Source organism: Lissotriton helveticus, chromosome 5_1 (genome assembly GCF_964261635.1).
Source record: "Lissotriton helveticus chromosome 5_1, aLisHel1.1, whole genome shotgun sequence".
Lineage (NCBI taxonomy): Eukaryota > Metazoa > Chordata > Amphibia > Caudata > Salamandridae > Lissotriton > Lissotriton helveticus.
Genome location: NC_136065.1, coordinates 1,810,749,521 through 1,810,765,304, shown reverse-complemented (window position 1 = coordinate 1,810,765,304; position 15,784 = coordinate 1,810,749,521). Strand labels below are relative to the sequence as shown.

The following is a 15,784-nucleotide window of genomic DNA, read 5'->3' as shown; positions in this document are numbered from 1 at the left end:
ACTTGAAGCTGGGAGTAAAATGCAAATGTTGTGCAACCGCATATCAGTCACAAAACATTTCTACTGTGATTCGGTATTAGGAAGGGACGCCCTAAACACGCCCCTTCCTAATAGCGAATCTGAAACCCATTTTGCGATTTGATAACAGGTTATCGAATCGCAAAATAGGGTTTGTACAGTACAACAAATCTGGAATTCATCCATCGTTTCGGGGGTATTCCCGAACATCTGGAAACATGCTACTCTCCTCCCGCTTAAAAAAAAACCCAATGGGGATCCAGAAGACCTCAGTAACCTTCGCCCGATCTCTCTGTTAGCCGCTCCGGGAAAAATGTTCGAGAAAATCATACAGCGCCAGCTGAGTGAATTCATCGAAAAAAACAAGATGCTACATGAGACACAATCTGGCTTTCGTCCGGGCTTCAGCACGGAGACAGCTTTAATTGAGGTCGCAGAGTCAGTAAGGTGGTCGATGGATACAGGAAGCTCAGCGATGCTGGTACTCCTGGATCTGTCGGTCGCCTTCGACACGGTCGATCACGCCAGGCTCTTGATGCGACTGGCTGAGACAGGCATCTGTGATAAAGCATTAGGATGGCTACATTCGTATCTGTCTCAGAGAACACAAAAGGTGGCATTGGGGACTGTCTCTTCATCACCCAAAGTCATCAGCTGTGGTGTCCCGCAAGGGTCGGCACTCAGCCCCCTTTTGTGCAATATCTACCTCGCTCCTCTCTTTGCGTTGATTGCCAACTGGGGTGTCAAGGCAATCTCATATGCCGATGACACCCAGTTGGTATTTCCATACTCAGAGGTGTCGCAGGAGTCCTTCGCGAACTTTCGGGGCTGTGTCCGAGATGTAGCCTGTTGGATGAACGCGAACAAATTAAAACTAAACGCCAATAAAACAGAGGTGATCTTTTTTGGTAAAGGCCCCCCTCCTCCCGCAGAGCTATGGTGGCCAGCGGAGATGGGCCAAGCGCCTTCACCCAGTCTCTCGGCAAAAAATCTGGGAGTGAGGTGGGATGACAGCCTGTCCTTTACCTCGCATATTCAACAGGTAGTCGGCTGCTGTCTGAGTAAGCTGAGGAATCTCCGCAGGATCCTGAGACTTCTTCCTGTGAGTTGTCGGAAAACTGTAATCCATGCCACAGTAACATCTAGGCTGGACTACGCCAACGGACTCTATCTAGGCTTACCTAAATACCTGACTCAAAAACTCCAGCTGGTCCAAAATGCGGCTGCGAGACTGTTATTGCAGATCCCTTTTAAGCACTCAGTCTCTCCGTATCTGCGATCATTACACTGGCTGCCAGTTACCAACAGAATCAAATTCAAAGCACTTACTTTGGCCTTTAGATCTCTGTTTGGCACCTGTCCTAAGTATTTGAAAATCCGGCTCCCGAGATATGTACAGGCCCGTACGCTTCGTTCCAATAGCCGTGTTCAACTTGTCGTCCCACGAGCTAAAAAGGCTCGATTGGGTGGCCGAACTTTCTCGGCAAATGTCACAATGTTATGGAACTCTTTGCCCTCAGCTATTCAGCAAGCCCCCTCTGAACCTTGCTTCAAACGGTTGCTGAAGACCTGGCTCTTTACCCAACCACGCTAAGCTCCCTGTTTCAACCTCCAGGTCAACAGTGTTCTTCCTAGCGCCGGGACACCTCCTTGTGAGGTAGCTGTTCGCGCTTTACAAAATGCTGTATTATTATTATTATTATTTGCTACATCTGAAAAGCATTTTTTGCGTTAGCAAACGGTTCGATTCTGTGAATCGGCCCCTTTCAAAAGACGAAAATGCTTGATGCATGTTCCCATTAGTTCCTGGGGGTATACCATGTGATCTCAGCTGTAGTATGCCTTTGTGAATACCTGCTTAAAATGGTCCTGCTGAATGCTTACTGCATAGGTTGCTGCTTAGATTAATCACATTTCCTCATTTTAATTAGGCATGACGCCCTACTCACCGGGAATAGTCTTGTAATGTTCTTTTGACACATGAATGATTGTAACATAGTCTGGTGCATTTTAGGTGTGATTTTGAGTTCCATTTCATCATTTCTTCCTGCACTCAAGAAACCTTTTCCCACTGCTACTTTGTAGTTTACAGTCCTTGTAGCTGCTCTCATAGCGCCCTCCTATTAACTACTGCCCCTAAACATCCATCCAACTTCCTTCCCTATGATGCCCCTCTTTGTTTATCCAATGAACTGTCCTACCACTTGTCTCCTGTACTTTCATCTCAACTGTGGACCTGTCTCCTTCCTTCAGCAGTCTCTATTCTCCTGCTGCCCCTTCTACTCCTCCAGCTCAACAGCATCCTTGTACTGAGTCCTCCATCCTGCTGTCCATCTGCACTCTTCTCTCAGCACTGTTGTCTGGACTTGTGTACCGATATACCACTTTCTCAGCACTGGTCGTCTGGCTCCACTGCTTTCACATGACAGAATTAGTATCCCTATCACTGTTCTGCAAGTCCTTTTGGGATCCTAGCATTACTGCCCTTAAGCTCCAGACTGCTGAGACGCCTACTTTATTCCATCAGCACTGTTTTTCTAGCACTACTGCTGTATGCTTCTGCCAATACTGTTGTTTTCACAGGACTCCTCTTCCTATACTGTTGATTCTCCTGCCTACCGGTCCCAACATTGTTGCCCATCTGCATTCCTATCCAGCATGGCTACACCCCTCATTTCCTTTTTGCCACTGTTGAACGCCCTTGATTCCGCTCTCTGTCACTGCTCCCTTTTGACTCTTCTCCCATTTTTGTTGTCCCTTACGCATTCTTCCTAGCATTTCTGATTTCCCTTCATTCTGTTTTGCCCTTTTATTCTGATCCGCAAGAGCACAATTATTTTGCCAAAGCCAGCAAATAGAGAGACCAGCAGGCACGTGTTCTGATGTAGAGTGGCCTGTTTGAAGAGGCTGCATACATTACATTGCACATGGTTTTCCAGCCTCACCAATAGGTGGGATTAGATATAGCGATCCTGGGACCTACTGCATTTCTCTTTCTCCCACAAGGATCTTTTGATTGTTTCAATAATCTTCCTTGCTCCCATCCCTCACCGAGTTAAACCACCCTCAGATTCTGCATTTGCCATGCCTTAATCGGACTATCACAATGGGAAATTTCTTCTTCACTGACTTCTGCAGAGTTCCGGTCTTCTTCATCCGATGATTTCTCTCCACTAAACCATTTGAGATATGTTCCGATTCTGGAACAGCATCAGGTCACCAGGCCACATGCCATATGGTATTGTTTCTTACGTGTATTCCTAGTTCTCTCTCAGGGGAATCTCCATCGAAATCATAAGCACTGAATAATCTTCCCCAGAGCAGTGGGGCCCCCGGAGCAGTTCTTTCAAAGTCACATCCACTTTGCCTTATTTCGGAAAAGCCAGGAAGCAAATGTGACAAAATGTAACATTTTGCAGCCTTAAAACAGGCTATATTGCCAATATTAATGCATTACTTTAAAAACTAGAAGGAAAAAGGGGTCAAACTCTTGAAAGCCACTTAAGTCAAATGAAAAGTGACCTTTTAAAAACGTCTTTCACAAACGCTTTTTACTTCTTTTTTACATATGAAATAGTATAATATATAGCAATGTAGTTATATAGGCTGCAACATTGGTAACAATAAGAATAGGATACTTTGCCTCTAAGGGCCTCTTGGTGTTTAGTGTCCCAATATCCCTTAAAGGTGGCAGTTTACTTCGTTCTTTATGACTTTTATCTCTTCATCTGGGGAGAAGGGAGGGTGGCATAGATTAGCAAACACATCCCGAAGAAATCCACGTGGGAGGAGATAAAAAATGAATAGCACAGCCAGGCAAATCAACATTAGCATCCGAATCGAGGCAATAATGTCTTGTAAATGTGTGAACTGATCTCCAAGTTTCCGCTTTGCAAATCTCGGCAAGTGGGATGTTTCTAAGTAACACAGCAGTAGCTGTCTTGCTCCTGGTGGAATGGGCTGTAGGTCTACCAGGCAAGGTTTTGTTAGGTTCTGATAACAAAGGAGTATGCAGAAGACAATCCATCTAGACAGGGATTGTTCAGAAGTGGCAAGTCCAGTCTGTAAAGGACCACAGTTTACGCAAAGTTGTTTTGACTTTCTTAAAGACTTTGTTTTATCAAGATAGAACTTCAAATCCTTCCAAACATCGAGAGTATAGTGAGGGGGAAGGAGGATTCTGAAAACATTTAGGCTATGTAATAGTCTGATTGACATGGAAATTCAAGACTATTTTGGGAAGGAATTTAGGATTGGTCCTCATACCTACCTACCCTGTTGCTATGGAACATTATGTGTGGTCCATGTGAACATAGGGCTGTATCTCACTAATCATACAAATAAACCAATGGCTACTAAGAAGGAAGCTTTACACAATAAGTCCCGGAGAGAAGCCTTATGAATGAGTTCAATGGGAGGATCCATAAGGCAAAAAAAGCATAATATTAAACTCCCATGGAGGGGAAGGTCTCTTGAGAGGTGGGAGTATCTTTTTAACGCCTTAACTACAGGCAATCTGAAAAAGGACATTTGTGAAAGACATTTTCAACAAGCTGCTATTGCTGCAAGAATTGCAATTTTTCTTTAGCCAGATGAATGAGGTATGTAAGAACAACCTCTTCCTAACAACAAAGATTGAAATTGTTTTGTCAACACCAGATGCAGAATTTCTTCCACTTCAAAAAAGAAGACGTTCTAGAGAATGTTCTTTTGACTTCTCTCGGCACATCCATGTATTCCTGAGGAAGGTTTAGGTCACCGTATTGTATGCGATCAGAAGCCATGCAGCCAAGTTTAGCGTGTGAAGGACCATCTCTCCTTGCTCTGCCACGAACGCTCAGCTCTCTTGACCAAGAGAGCCATAGAGAGGGTGCCGACACAAGAAGAAGGTGGTGGTTGTTATTTCTGCTAATTTCCCAAGAAGGACGCAGGCTTTGGTCCTATTCTAGACCTGCGGTCTCTCAATTTCGTCCTCAAGATGAAGTTCAAAATGCTCATGCTCGGTCAAGGCCTGTCTGCCATGAACCCAGGAAACTGGCTGGTAGCATTGGACTTGCAGGATGCATACCTTCACATTCTTGTCCTGCCTGCCCACAGGCGTTAACTGCAGTTCATGGTGGGCCACGAGCACTTTCAGTTCTCTGTGCCTCCTTTTGGCTTTACCAGCTCCCCTCGGGTGTTCACCAATGTGATGGCAGTGGTTGCAGCTCATCTGCGGAGACTAGAAGTGCCAGTCTTCCCCTATTTCGACAACTGGCTGTTGAAGGTAGGCTAGCCCCAGGCAGTTCCAGAATCCAGACTGCGGCGAACCTCCTGCATTCTCTGGGGTTCACTATCAGCGTGCCAAAGTCACACCTGACTGCCTTTCAGATGCTCCCTTTCATCAGAGCTGTACTGGACATGTTGCAGTTTCAGGACTATCCTCCCGAACTGCAAGTCAAGGATATTCGGGCTATGATACCAATGTTTCAGCCTCTATCCTGTGTTATGGTGAGACTGACTGTGGCTGCTGGGAATCATGGCCACTTGCATCCTGCTTTTGACACATGCCCATTGGCATACGAAGGCTGTGCAGTGGGACCTGTAGTGACAGTGGGTGCAGCATCAGTGGAATCTCTTTGACATGGTCCAGATTTCAGAGGGAACTGTAAAATATCTGCAGTGGTGGTTAACGAAATGCGATTGGGTCAGCGGCAGACCCCTCATCCTTCCTAAACCATATCTAATTGTGGTGACTGATGCGTTGTTGTGTGTCGATTTAGATTCTTTATATAGATTTCCCGATTTATGCCCTTGTATAAGTTCAGTTCACATTGCCCTTATTTAGGCATAGAAATCCAGCCCTTATTTAGGCATTGTCCATGCTAACCAAACACAGGCATGGCCACCTACATCCGTTCATCTACGTCACAATGAGTTCTTGGAAAACCAGATTCTTAAGCCTTTAGGACTTCCCCTTGCTTGGATATTGATTTCTTCAAGAACTCATTTATTATGCATGAAAATCTATTCCTTAGGAGTTCTTATGCCCGACTTTTTCGTCAATACTGGTATTCCTAAACACCTTCAACGTATAAATATACCTTCACTTGCCATGGCGAATCACGGTCCACGGTTCGGCTGCCTACTTGCACGACGCGGCTCGCCATGGCAAGTTCGGAAGGAAGTCAAGGCCCCGCCTGACGCTGTCATCCTCCTCGCAGAGAATCCAGCTCCAGTGTTTCTGACTCCCCTTGCGGGGTGTTAGAGATCGAGACCCGGAAAGAGATTCCAACCGCACTCATTCTAAGGTATGGAGCGGACTAGAACCTAGAGGGACTTTTAGCAAATCTTGGCAACTATAGCTAAACTAGACTATAGCTAAACAGCACCTACTTCTTCCCTCGTACTACACTTAGCTTAGGTACACTGGGGTAGGATTATTTTAGAAGCACCAGATGAGTATTTTAGCTTGCGTTATTTATGTATGTATTTTTATGGATATATGTCATAGCTACAAACCATGCTATTGCAGTATTATTTAATCTTACTGCTAACGCTGTACGTATTATACTTCGCATTCTGTCTTACGATTGTAGCAGTTCGTATCTCTGTCATGAGAATTAAGACTGTTCAATAAACCCTTTTTATTGAAATATCCATCTACATATTTCTGTGTAAACTCTGTAGAAACAAAGCATGCACGATTGACTGACTGAAACGGTTATCTATTGTTTCCACGGATCTGAGATTGTTCCGATTCTAAGGGAAACAAATTTGTCATGTTTATGCGGTTGTCAGAAACGAATCCCTTCTTGTTCATTCGAAAAGTTTCTAGTGACCTCTGAGTTAGCTGGCACACACAAGTAATTAAGTTTAATGTACTCAATAGAGACATACTGACCTCAGTCCTATGTTAAAACTATAGTGTATATTATTCCAATGTGCAGAGCCTATCAGGGATATAGGAACTGCACTACAGCATCACCACTGGAGTGGGGCGGCCATCTTCGAGAGGTAGAGGTCTCCAGCGGAATCCTGACTCCACATCAACCTGTTGGAGTACCGGGCAATCAGGCTAGCATTAAAAGTCTTTCTGTCCTCCATCAAGGGAAGGCTTGTACAGGTGTTCACGGACAACACACCTGTCATGTGGTACTGCAAAAAACAGGGTGAGATGGTGTCATGGCCCCTTTGTCAAGACGCCCTGCGTCTCTTGACATGGCTTGACAGTTGGGGCATATCCTGGTGGTTTAATGTCTGGCGGGCTCTCTGAACTCCAGGGCGAACAAACTCAGTCAAAGACGCCTAGCGGGTCACAAATGGCTTGTGATGCAAGTCTCTTTCAGCATTGGGGAGCGACTTGGTCAGATCTGTTAGCCAATGGGGAGAATGTAAAATGTTCTGCTCTCTGGAGTTTCCAAGGCAGCTCAAGCTAATCTCAAGTGGAATCCAGTCCCCCTGTACACCTTTCGGTCCATACCACTCCTGCCCAGAGTTCTCAAGAAGATCGGGAACGACTGGGCCCAAATTATTCTTGTGGCTGCAGGCTGGGCTCCGAGTATTTGGTATCCCTAGCTGTTGAGCACAGCCATCGGTCCTCCGATCAGGCTACCCCTTTCGGAGGATCTTCAGTCGTAGCAGTAGGGGAGGGTTCTCTGCCCGAACCGGTCAATGCTCCTTCTTAATGTGTGGAGATTGAGCGGTGGCCGTTGGTATCTTTTGACTTTCAGGACGAACTCTGAAATGTTATCTTGGCAACCAGGCGTTCCTCCACCAAGACTGTATTCGCCTTCTGTTGGGGCAAGTTTGTGCCATGGCGTGCAAAAAAACAGGTTGATACTATTTCTCCTCCCCTCTCTCAGGTCCTTCTCTTTATCCTTTTTATCTTATCCAGCAGGCTTTTGCTCTGGGCACCTTAAATTGCTATCTTTCTACCATTTTAGTCTATCTACGGTTGCCAGATCAGCCATCCGTCTTCAAATCCCCTGTTGTGAATAGGTCTTGAAAGATTTACAACATGTTTCCTCCTTCACCCTTCATCATGTCTCTGTGGGACTTTAATCTATTCCTCCTGTATCTGATGTGCGCTCCCTTTGATCCATTGCACAACTGTTCTCTCAGGTGCCTTACCATAAAGACGACCTTCCTGGTGACAATACCATCTGCCCGGAGAGTCAGTGAGCTTCAGGCTTTGTCATCCAACCCTCCATACCTGAGCATCTACCCAGACAAGCTTGTTCTTTGCACTGGAACTTCGTTTCTGCCAAAAGTTGTCACTCCTTTTTATGTAGGCCAGACCATCACCCTGCCTACCTTTTATGCTCCTCCGCAACCCGGTAAAGAAGATGAGCAACTTCATCGACTGTATCCAAAAGACCATTGTCATTCTACCTTGCCTGCATGAGAGTGTTCTTGGTGGATGACCAACTCTCCGTCGGGTATTTCGGAATGAAGAAGGGAAAGGCCATGGAGAAAGAGACCATCGATTAAGATCTACTGTGCATCGGCCAAGAAGCAACCCCCTGAAGGTCTGTGCTCTCATTTCACCACAGCTAAGGCAGCGACCACAGTGTTAGCATGCGGAGTTCTGGTCCTGGCTATCTGCCAGGCAGCAGTGTGGGCTTCTCTATACAAGTTTACAAAGTATTATGGCTGGACAGTTAGGTTCGTTGGGCTGGGCACCTTGCTTATTCGGTCCTTCAGGACTTTCTAGTGTGACATTGGTCCACAGATCCACCTCTGGGGAGGTATTGCTTGGGTATCTATTCTAAGGTAAGGAATCTGCAGCTAGTAGTCTCTCTCAGATGGACAAGTTACTTATCTTTTGTAATGCCTTATCTGGTAGAGACTATCTAGCAGCAGATTACTTCCTGACCCACCCATCCGTCCCCACTCTGCGAATGGATTTGTTGAGACAGGGAGGTTGCCCTTTAAGGGCCCTACAGTTCCTCACTAGTAGTCAGTGTTCTTTGTGACTCCCCGCTCCTTGCGTGGGAAGTCACAAAAAGAAATTGACGTCAGCACGCTGGGGTGGCACTTATATAGGCACCGCGCATGCCACTTCCAATGCCGGCGACGTCACAAGGAGCCACCGATGCCACCTACCGGCGAGCAGGAGTACTAATGATAAAAATAATTCCAAATCCAGTATGACACCAGGAGATAATTTTAAGGTAAGGAATTTGCTGCTAGATTGAGTCTCTACCATATAAGGCGTTACCGAAGTTAGGTAACTTGTCCATCAGTTATGGTGTTCAGCCTAGATTGCATTACTGATTTTGCTACACCTCTGTGCATTTCACTTCTAACAGATTAAACTTCCACAAATGCTTTTGGTTCTTGCTCAGGGCTTGTGCATGGGGAGTCGGGACACTTTCTCTTGCATGATTTGCCTGTGTGCACTATAGTTGGTTGATGTTAAGTCATGTTGTACTCTTTTGTGTTGCGAGGTCCCTCCTGGCTCCAGTGCTTTTGGACTGGTAATATGCCCAGAGATGCAAGAATCTCCTTCGTTTGTACGATTGTTTCCTTATCAAGTACTGCAAATTACATGTCCTGCTTTCACCTCTGCAGCTAGGAGGCTGAAAATGTTATTGCGAGCAATATAACCATTCATAACCTTGAGTTTGTCCAATGGCTCAGATTTCTGTTTCAGGGAAGTACCTTGTGTCACTGTCAAGCACTATCAAATGTGGGTGCTCTTCTATATTAGGTGTTATCATATATCTGCAGAGCAACAATTCCCAGGGTTCCTTCAGTATGGTGGGAAGAGTGGCATGGGCAGAGAGGGTTATGGTGCAGATGTCAACTGGCATATGGGGAAAGTTATTAGATGAGCATTTCACTAATGTTTCTGAATGCCCAGCTGTGCTGACCGTATCTGTTACTAGTTCGGTGTGCTTGGTAAGTGCCTGGCTGTGCACCGGTCATTCTGGCATTTCAGCAGCACCGACCTGCCAGGATAAATTCCAGTAGTGTGCCAGTCATAATTGAAACATGTAGCCTGGAGCCAGGAGCAAACCACGAACACAAGAGCGTTTAGACGGTCCTATGTCAGAGACACTAATTTATTTTTCTTTCTCTGTTTTTCTTTCCATCGTTGCCTCGGATAGGAACATCAGGAGAGGAAGGTATGGTGAGGCTGACCAGGGGGGGATGTGATGTCCATCGTCTTTGTCGTCATGCTTGGCATCCACATCGGCTTCACTGCTGTCAGGCCAGCTCTGCAGCTAGCTGCTCTGATGCATGAGAGAGCTCTTCCTAAAATACTGCACCTTGCTGCATGTTGCTTCCCTGTGGCGGGTTCCATAATTCAGGAACATAGTGGCAATACAGTTACCCATGAGTGTCCTGCTATTCACTCATTGCTTCATCATCATCACTTAGTGGGTGTTTCTCGAAAGTATGATGAAACAAAAATGCAGACCCAAATTGCTTCCGTAAAATTCCAAGGATATTGGGCAAAAAGACGGAACATAACAAGAGTGTAACATTTTGAAATTAGGCAACTAATGTCACTGCAGATTAATGCCATAAAGTATGATGCTGGATAATTTCCAAGAAAAGGGAACTTCATAACTGGTTTCAAAAGGAAGGCTGATGGGGAAAGTGGAACAATTGTACGAGAAACTTTGCCCTGAGAGGGCTCGCACACCTCGCTGCTTGTACAACACTATTGCTTTCAGTTCAGTGGGCATTGTAGATGTCAGGGATTTCAAAAGATAAAGTGCCACAGCATTAAAAACATTGTTCATAGAGTACTGAGGACATCTTGACGTTTGGTGAGTTCATTAACTTTACCGCTGCACCATTTATCCTGGGCTCACACTCATATTTTCCCTGTGTGACCTGATTTATCCAGGGCTCACACTCATATTTGCTCTGTGCGACCGGAAAATGTAATTCCTGAAGCATCTTTTATCTATCCTTCAACCCCAAATTCTTATTCTATGGCAGCCACTATCAACCATAATTAATCCTTTGTTGGGAGCCACCATGCACCCAAAACATAATGTTTTTTCGCCTATGGCAAACTTTAAGCACATGGCCCCTTAGATATTTTATGTCAAATGTGTAACCTGAAACTTCATCTTGATTGCATATTCAGTGCAACCCACAACCTGAATTAATCTGCCCCTATTACATACTCTATCCACTCCACAACCCAATTGCTTAATATGTGTTGTACCTTCTATCACCCACAAGATGAATCTATCCTCATAGTAGTAGTATCTGTCCACCCCTCAACCTAAATATCTTATTTGTTCATTCATGACTTCCAATTGGCTCGCACATGGAAGAGCTGCTTGTTTACTCTCAGTTATGTCCACGTAACTATAAATTGTTTATTAGATTCACACGTCGCCAATATTGGCCTAAAAGACTGGCAGGGACGTACTAAAGTCCCATAAATGTATTTGTTAGGTTCCCATCTGAATTTCTCCCAGTGGAAAGAAAATTTCCTTTTGATGACAGTTTAGCTGATGCCAAAGCTTAGCACAGTGGGAGTGCGCACTGCATGAGGCGCGACAGGCTAAGTTTGTGGGAAGACTTGTGTGGCATATTGCAGGCCATGACCATCCCTTTCCTCTCCCTGACCTTATCCTCCCAATTCCCCTCAACTATTCTGTTGCACCAGACTAATGCCTCTATACTAATTCTTCTTACAGGTCTGGAGGGGGCTAACTTGATCTGCTCCTTGCTGCCTGCACTGCTCGTCTGGGAACTCTTGAACCTGAAAGCGAAATAGGAATTCAGTTGAGTACTTCAAGTGAATGGGGTTACCTCGAGTTCCAGAACAGCATTTTGGGCGTGAGACCTGCAGTTGGCACCAAGAGATGGTGCACTCTGTCCTGCATGCTGGTGGCCAATCTGGTGTCCCTTGGAGTCGTGGTCCTCCTGGAAGCAGTAAAGTCCAAAGGAATGGAATTATTCAATCGCCAGTATCTTCACTTGGGTGAAAAGAGATGGGGAAAGGGGTTTGCGTGACCCTCCATGAGAATAAAGATCGACTCTTAGCTCACAGAAGTGAGGAATGGAATGCGATGCACATTCCCCAGGGCAACCGTCTCATTGATGCCACGCCTCCTGACCAAGTTTGTACTTCCAGTGCTCACCATGATGCAGTGCACTTGCCAAGAAGTGAGCAGGATGAGGCAGGACTCACATTTGAACCCTCTCCTAGCCCACTGGTGTGGACTTTTAACTGCCATCTGAGGTTATTGGTCCAAACTGTGCATCTCAGACGATATGGCAAAACTCGGAACACAACACACATTTTATAATCATGTTGCGCATATCTCACCTCTGGTCATGGAATTCCTTCAGCTGATCTGGAAAGCACATTACTTCCATCCTGCCGCCTTCCATGGCCCATTTACGGTATTTGAGCAGCACTGTGGAGAGGACCCTCTGTTAGAAACACTATGGATAGGATAGTTCTCTTTTTTATACTAAGCAAAACAGATGAATGTAAAGACTTCTGTATTTAAAGGACCCAAGACTTTGTCTATGGCTGGGGATTAGTCCGTTTCCCCTAGAGCTTTTGGAGCCTGCTTTATAAGCTACTATGCAGAGTACATTTTCATGTGCACGGGGTGGGGGTCAATGAAAATACAGTGTTGTGTCACTTCAATGCAGTTAACCTGCTACTGCCAGGGGGCAGTGATAGCCATGTTCAGTGATGTCGACACTCAGTTCACTACTGCGGGTGAAGAATATGGCTAGATGGCATCTGTTTATTTGCTGGAACAGATAAAAGAGATGCTGGTAAGGCATGGGGGAGAGAAAGAGGAAGTATGCACTCACTGCTTATTTTCTTTTAAATCTGTGGTCTCAAGCAGCTCTAAAGTTACATGTGTCACCAAAATAGACTGATATGGAGGTTGTTCAAGGATGGTGAAGTCAGGGCAGGCAGACTAGTGGGAGAATGCCCATTGTCTACATCTCTACTAAGGCATTCAGTGAGCACTTAGGCAAAGGTTACAGACCCATAGAAAGAATCAAAGAGGTCACAGCAGGTAGGAGGTTCTCGAAAACCAAAGGGACACATTCCGCTCCAGGCCTAGTTCTTTAAAGAGGGGGCTCCAAGACTGAATAGGAGTAGATGCCTGTTGTCTGCAGTAAGTAGTAAAGGTGGCTAGCTACCTTGCTTATTGCTCAAAAGCACGATGAGATCACAATGCAGAGCCAAATTGCTTCCCTGGAATTACAAGGACCCTGGGCAATAAGAAGGAACATAACAAGATTGCAACTTTTTGAAATTAGGCAACTAATCTCACTGAAGATTGATGCACTAAAATATGTGGCTGGATAATTTCTAAGAAAAGGGAACTTCATAGCTGCTTTCAAGAGGAAGGCTGATGGGGAGTTCTATTTTAAACTAGAAAGTACAAAGAAATATTCCTACTGATAGATTGAGTATGCCAGTTGGCAAGCGTGCTTTCCAGTTGGCAAGCTTGCTTACCATCTTAACAATATCTGAGGATTCTGCCTAACTCCTCCATCCAGGAACAAGTGCACATGTACCATCTGCTTTAGAAAATTCATCCTTCCATATCTTAGCTGATCAGAAGGCCATAAGTGAGAAGGCTATAAGGAAGATCCAGTTCCAGTGCCTGGCTTTCCCTTTAGAAGTCATTTTTCTTCTTTTTTTTTAGTCCAGTTTCCTCAGTTGATATGCACCAAGACAACAACTCGTCAATTCATAAAAGGTGAAAACACAGGGTATTGGTTAGACAACACCCTATCCTTGAAACTAGAGGTTGATAACTAAGCAAAAAGGAAACTTTTACATCAAAGCTGTTTACTTTATCTATTTTATCCCATCGATATTATACTGGTTAGTAAAAGATTATTTAACTACTTTAATGTCCTTTTTATGGGAATTACCAAAGATACCTAGTCGCTCCAGCAAAGTGCGCAAACACGATACTCTCCTTGGCAGCTGGTCTGAATGGAATAGATCACTTATCTACTACACATAGAGCCCTGCCCACACTATGTGGAGGCCGGAGTTAAATACAAATGTATTAGCATTATATTTAAATTTGTGAGTGATACTGCCCCTTGGTTTCTGTGGGTGAAAGTTAACCCCTTCAACTTACTACAACGTTATGGTCAACAGAGACAAATTTCACTTGTCAAATTAAATGCAAACTTACCACAGTGGGTGGTTGCTGGCCAGTATTAGGTTTGAGCCTGTTGGAGGAACATGCTTTTGGATTTTAAAATAAATTGTCAACATTTATCACTTTTGATTCCCTTCTTGTGACAAGTAGTAGTTTACTGGTGCTTGGAGATAGCCGCCTGAAGTGAATGTTCTGAATAATAATAATAAAAGTAAGACATGGAGTCTTTTGGCAAATTTAAACAAATCTCTTTTCACATGCCAATATCCCATAAGTGTATCTTGATTGAACTTAAAAATCTGACCTAACTTGCATAGCTAAATGCCTCCAACATTACCTAGTTTTCCCCTTTAAATGGAATCAAAATATACGAGAGAGGACAGAGAGTTCCTGTTACTTAGATCTATTATATTATATATATTATTACATTGATTTTTGGTTCAGATAATTGAATTAAACGGTTGCAGCTATACCATTGATCAACGAGCATGTAGCTTAGTGAATCTTCCTTACAGACCAGATGCAGCTCTGTACCTGCATAACCTTTTTAGAGGTGATGTTCAGTCTGTCCTGATTTTTTAAGCCTACAGTGTGTCTGGGTTTTGGTGTCGATGCTTATAAGAGAATACCTGCCAACATTTGGACACATGAAAATGATAGATGTAGGAAAGACGTCCGGAGAATTTATTTTCCCCAACACCTTAATTTGGAGCGAAGGATGTTTTAAGCATGAAAATGCTAAAATTACTCTGGGCCCGATTCACAAAGGACCTCCTTACTAGTGGCGGTGGTCCAACAACTGTGGCGGGACCTCCATACTTCAGTTACCCATTGTGGGGCCCACCATGAGTGCTGGCTCCCTCGCCACGACTGCAGGGCCTCCACTACAACTGCAGAGACCAGAGACCCTTTGTGAATCTGCTCCTTTGTAGGTTTAAAATATTACAAGGGTCCTTCCTAATTCTAGAGTGCTGGAATGAATGCAACGGAAAAGGTGAAACAGTATGTTTCTGTAGTCTTGATGCTGTTGGCTGGAATCACAGGACTGCTGAAAGCTACCCCCATGTTAAGGGACAAGCTTATAGCCCCACTTAAAAGTGATTTTTATTGGGAGGTGCACTGTAAATTGAAAAGAATTGTCATGGTCTTTTCCTTATGCTAACTATCTCCTGATTCTCAAAGAGGGACATTACAGGTCTAAAATATGTATGCACTGAAACGTTGTGAGCTGAATTGGTTTTAGGAGCGGCACGCAAGAAAAATGTTTAACCAATCAGGATTTCTAGAGCTTAGAGCTATGACCCCATATCCAGACGTTGTATGATATTCTCTTAGTGAGATGAGGGGCAGCAGTGTATCCTATCTGGCTTTAAACCACAAACATCGCTTCTCTAATCTTGCTAATTGTATTGTACAGAGTAGCCACGGCCGGATGTAGAATGAAGCTCTGCAGACAGCTGACTGAGAAGAGAAAATATGAGTTTGTACCAAGATTCACTTGCTGCAAAAGTGCATGGGATGCAAGGACAACCTGGTCATGTTTGGCCTGGGCTGTAGAAGTATGTAGAGAATTTTTTAGATGTCAGTGCCTCCGAAGGGTCATGTATCTGATGCACCAACCCATCTGGAAATTCCTAGCTCCAGATGCTAGAGAG

General features: G+C 44.6%; 1 protein-coding gene across 1 annotated transcript in view; it reads left to right on the top strand.

Annotated features, from left to right (window-relative positions):
• The window catches only part of ADAM11 (ADAM metallopeptidase domain 11), a 381,539-nt gene extending 369,711 nt beyond the window's left edge, over positions 1–11,828 (top strand). Inside the window, exons 26-27 of the mRNA XM_078645153.1 lie at positions 10,113–10,130; positions 11,670–11,828. Coding sequence (XP_078501279.1) covers positions 10,113–10,130; positions 11,670–11,685 — 34 coding nt within the window. The 3' untranslated portion in view covers positions 11,686–11,828. The remainder of the gene's footprint in view (positions 1–10,112; positions 10,131–11,669) is intronic.
• The last annotated feature ends 3,956 nt before the right edge of the window (positions 11,829–15,784 follow it).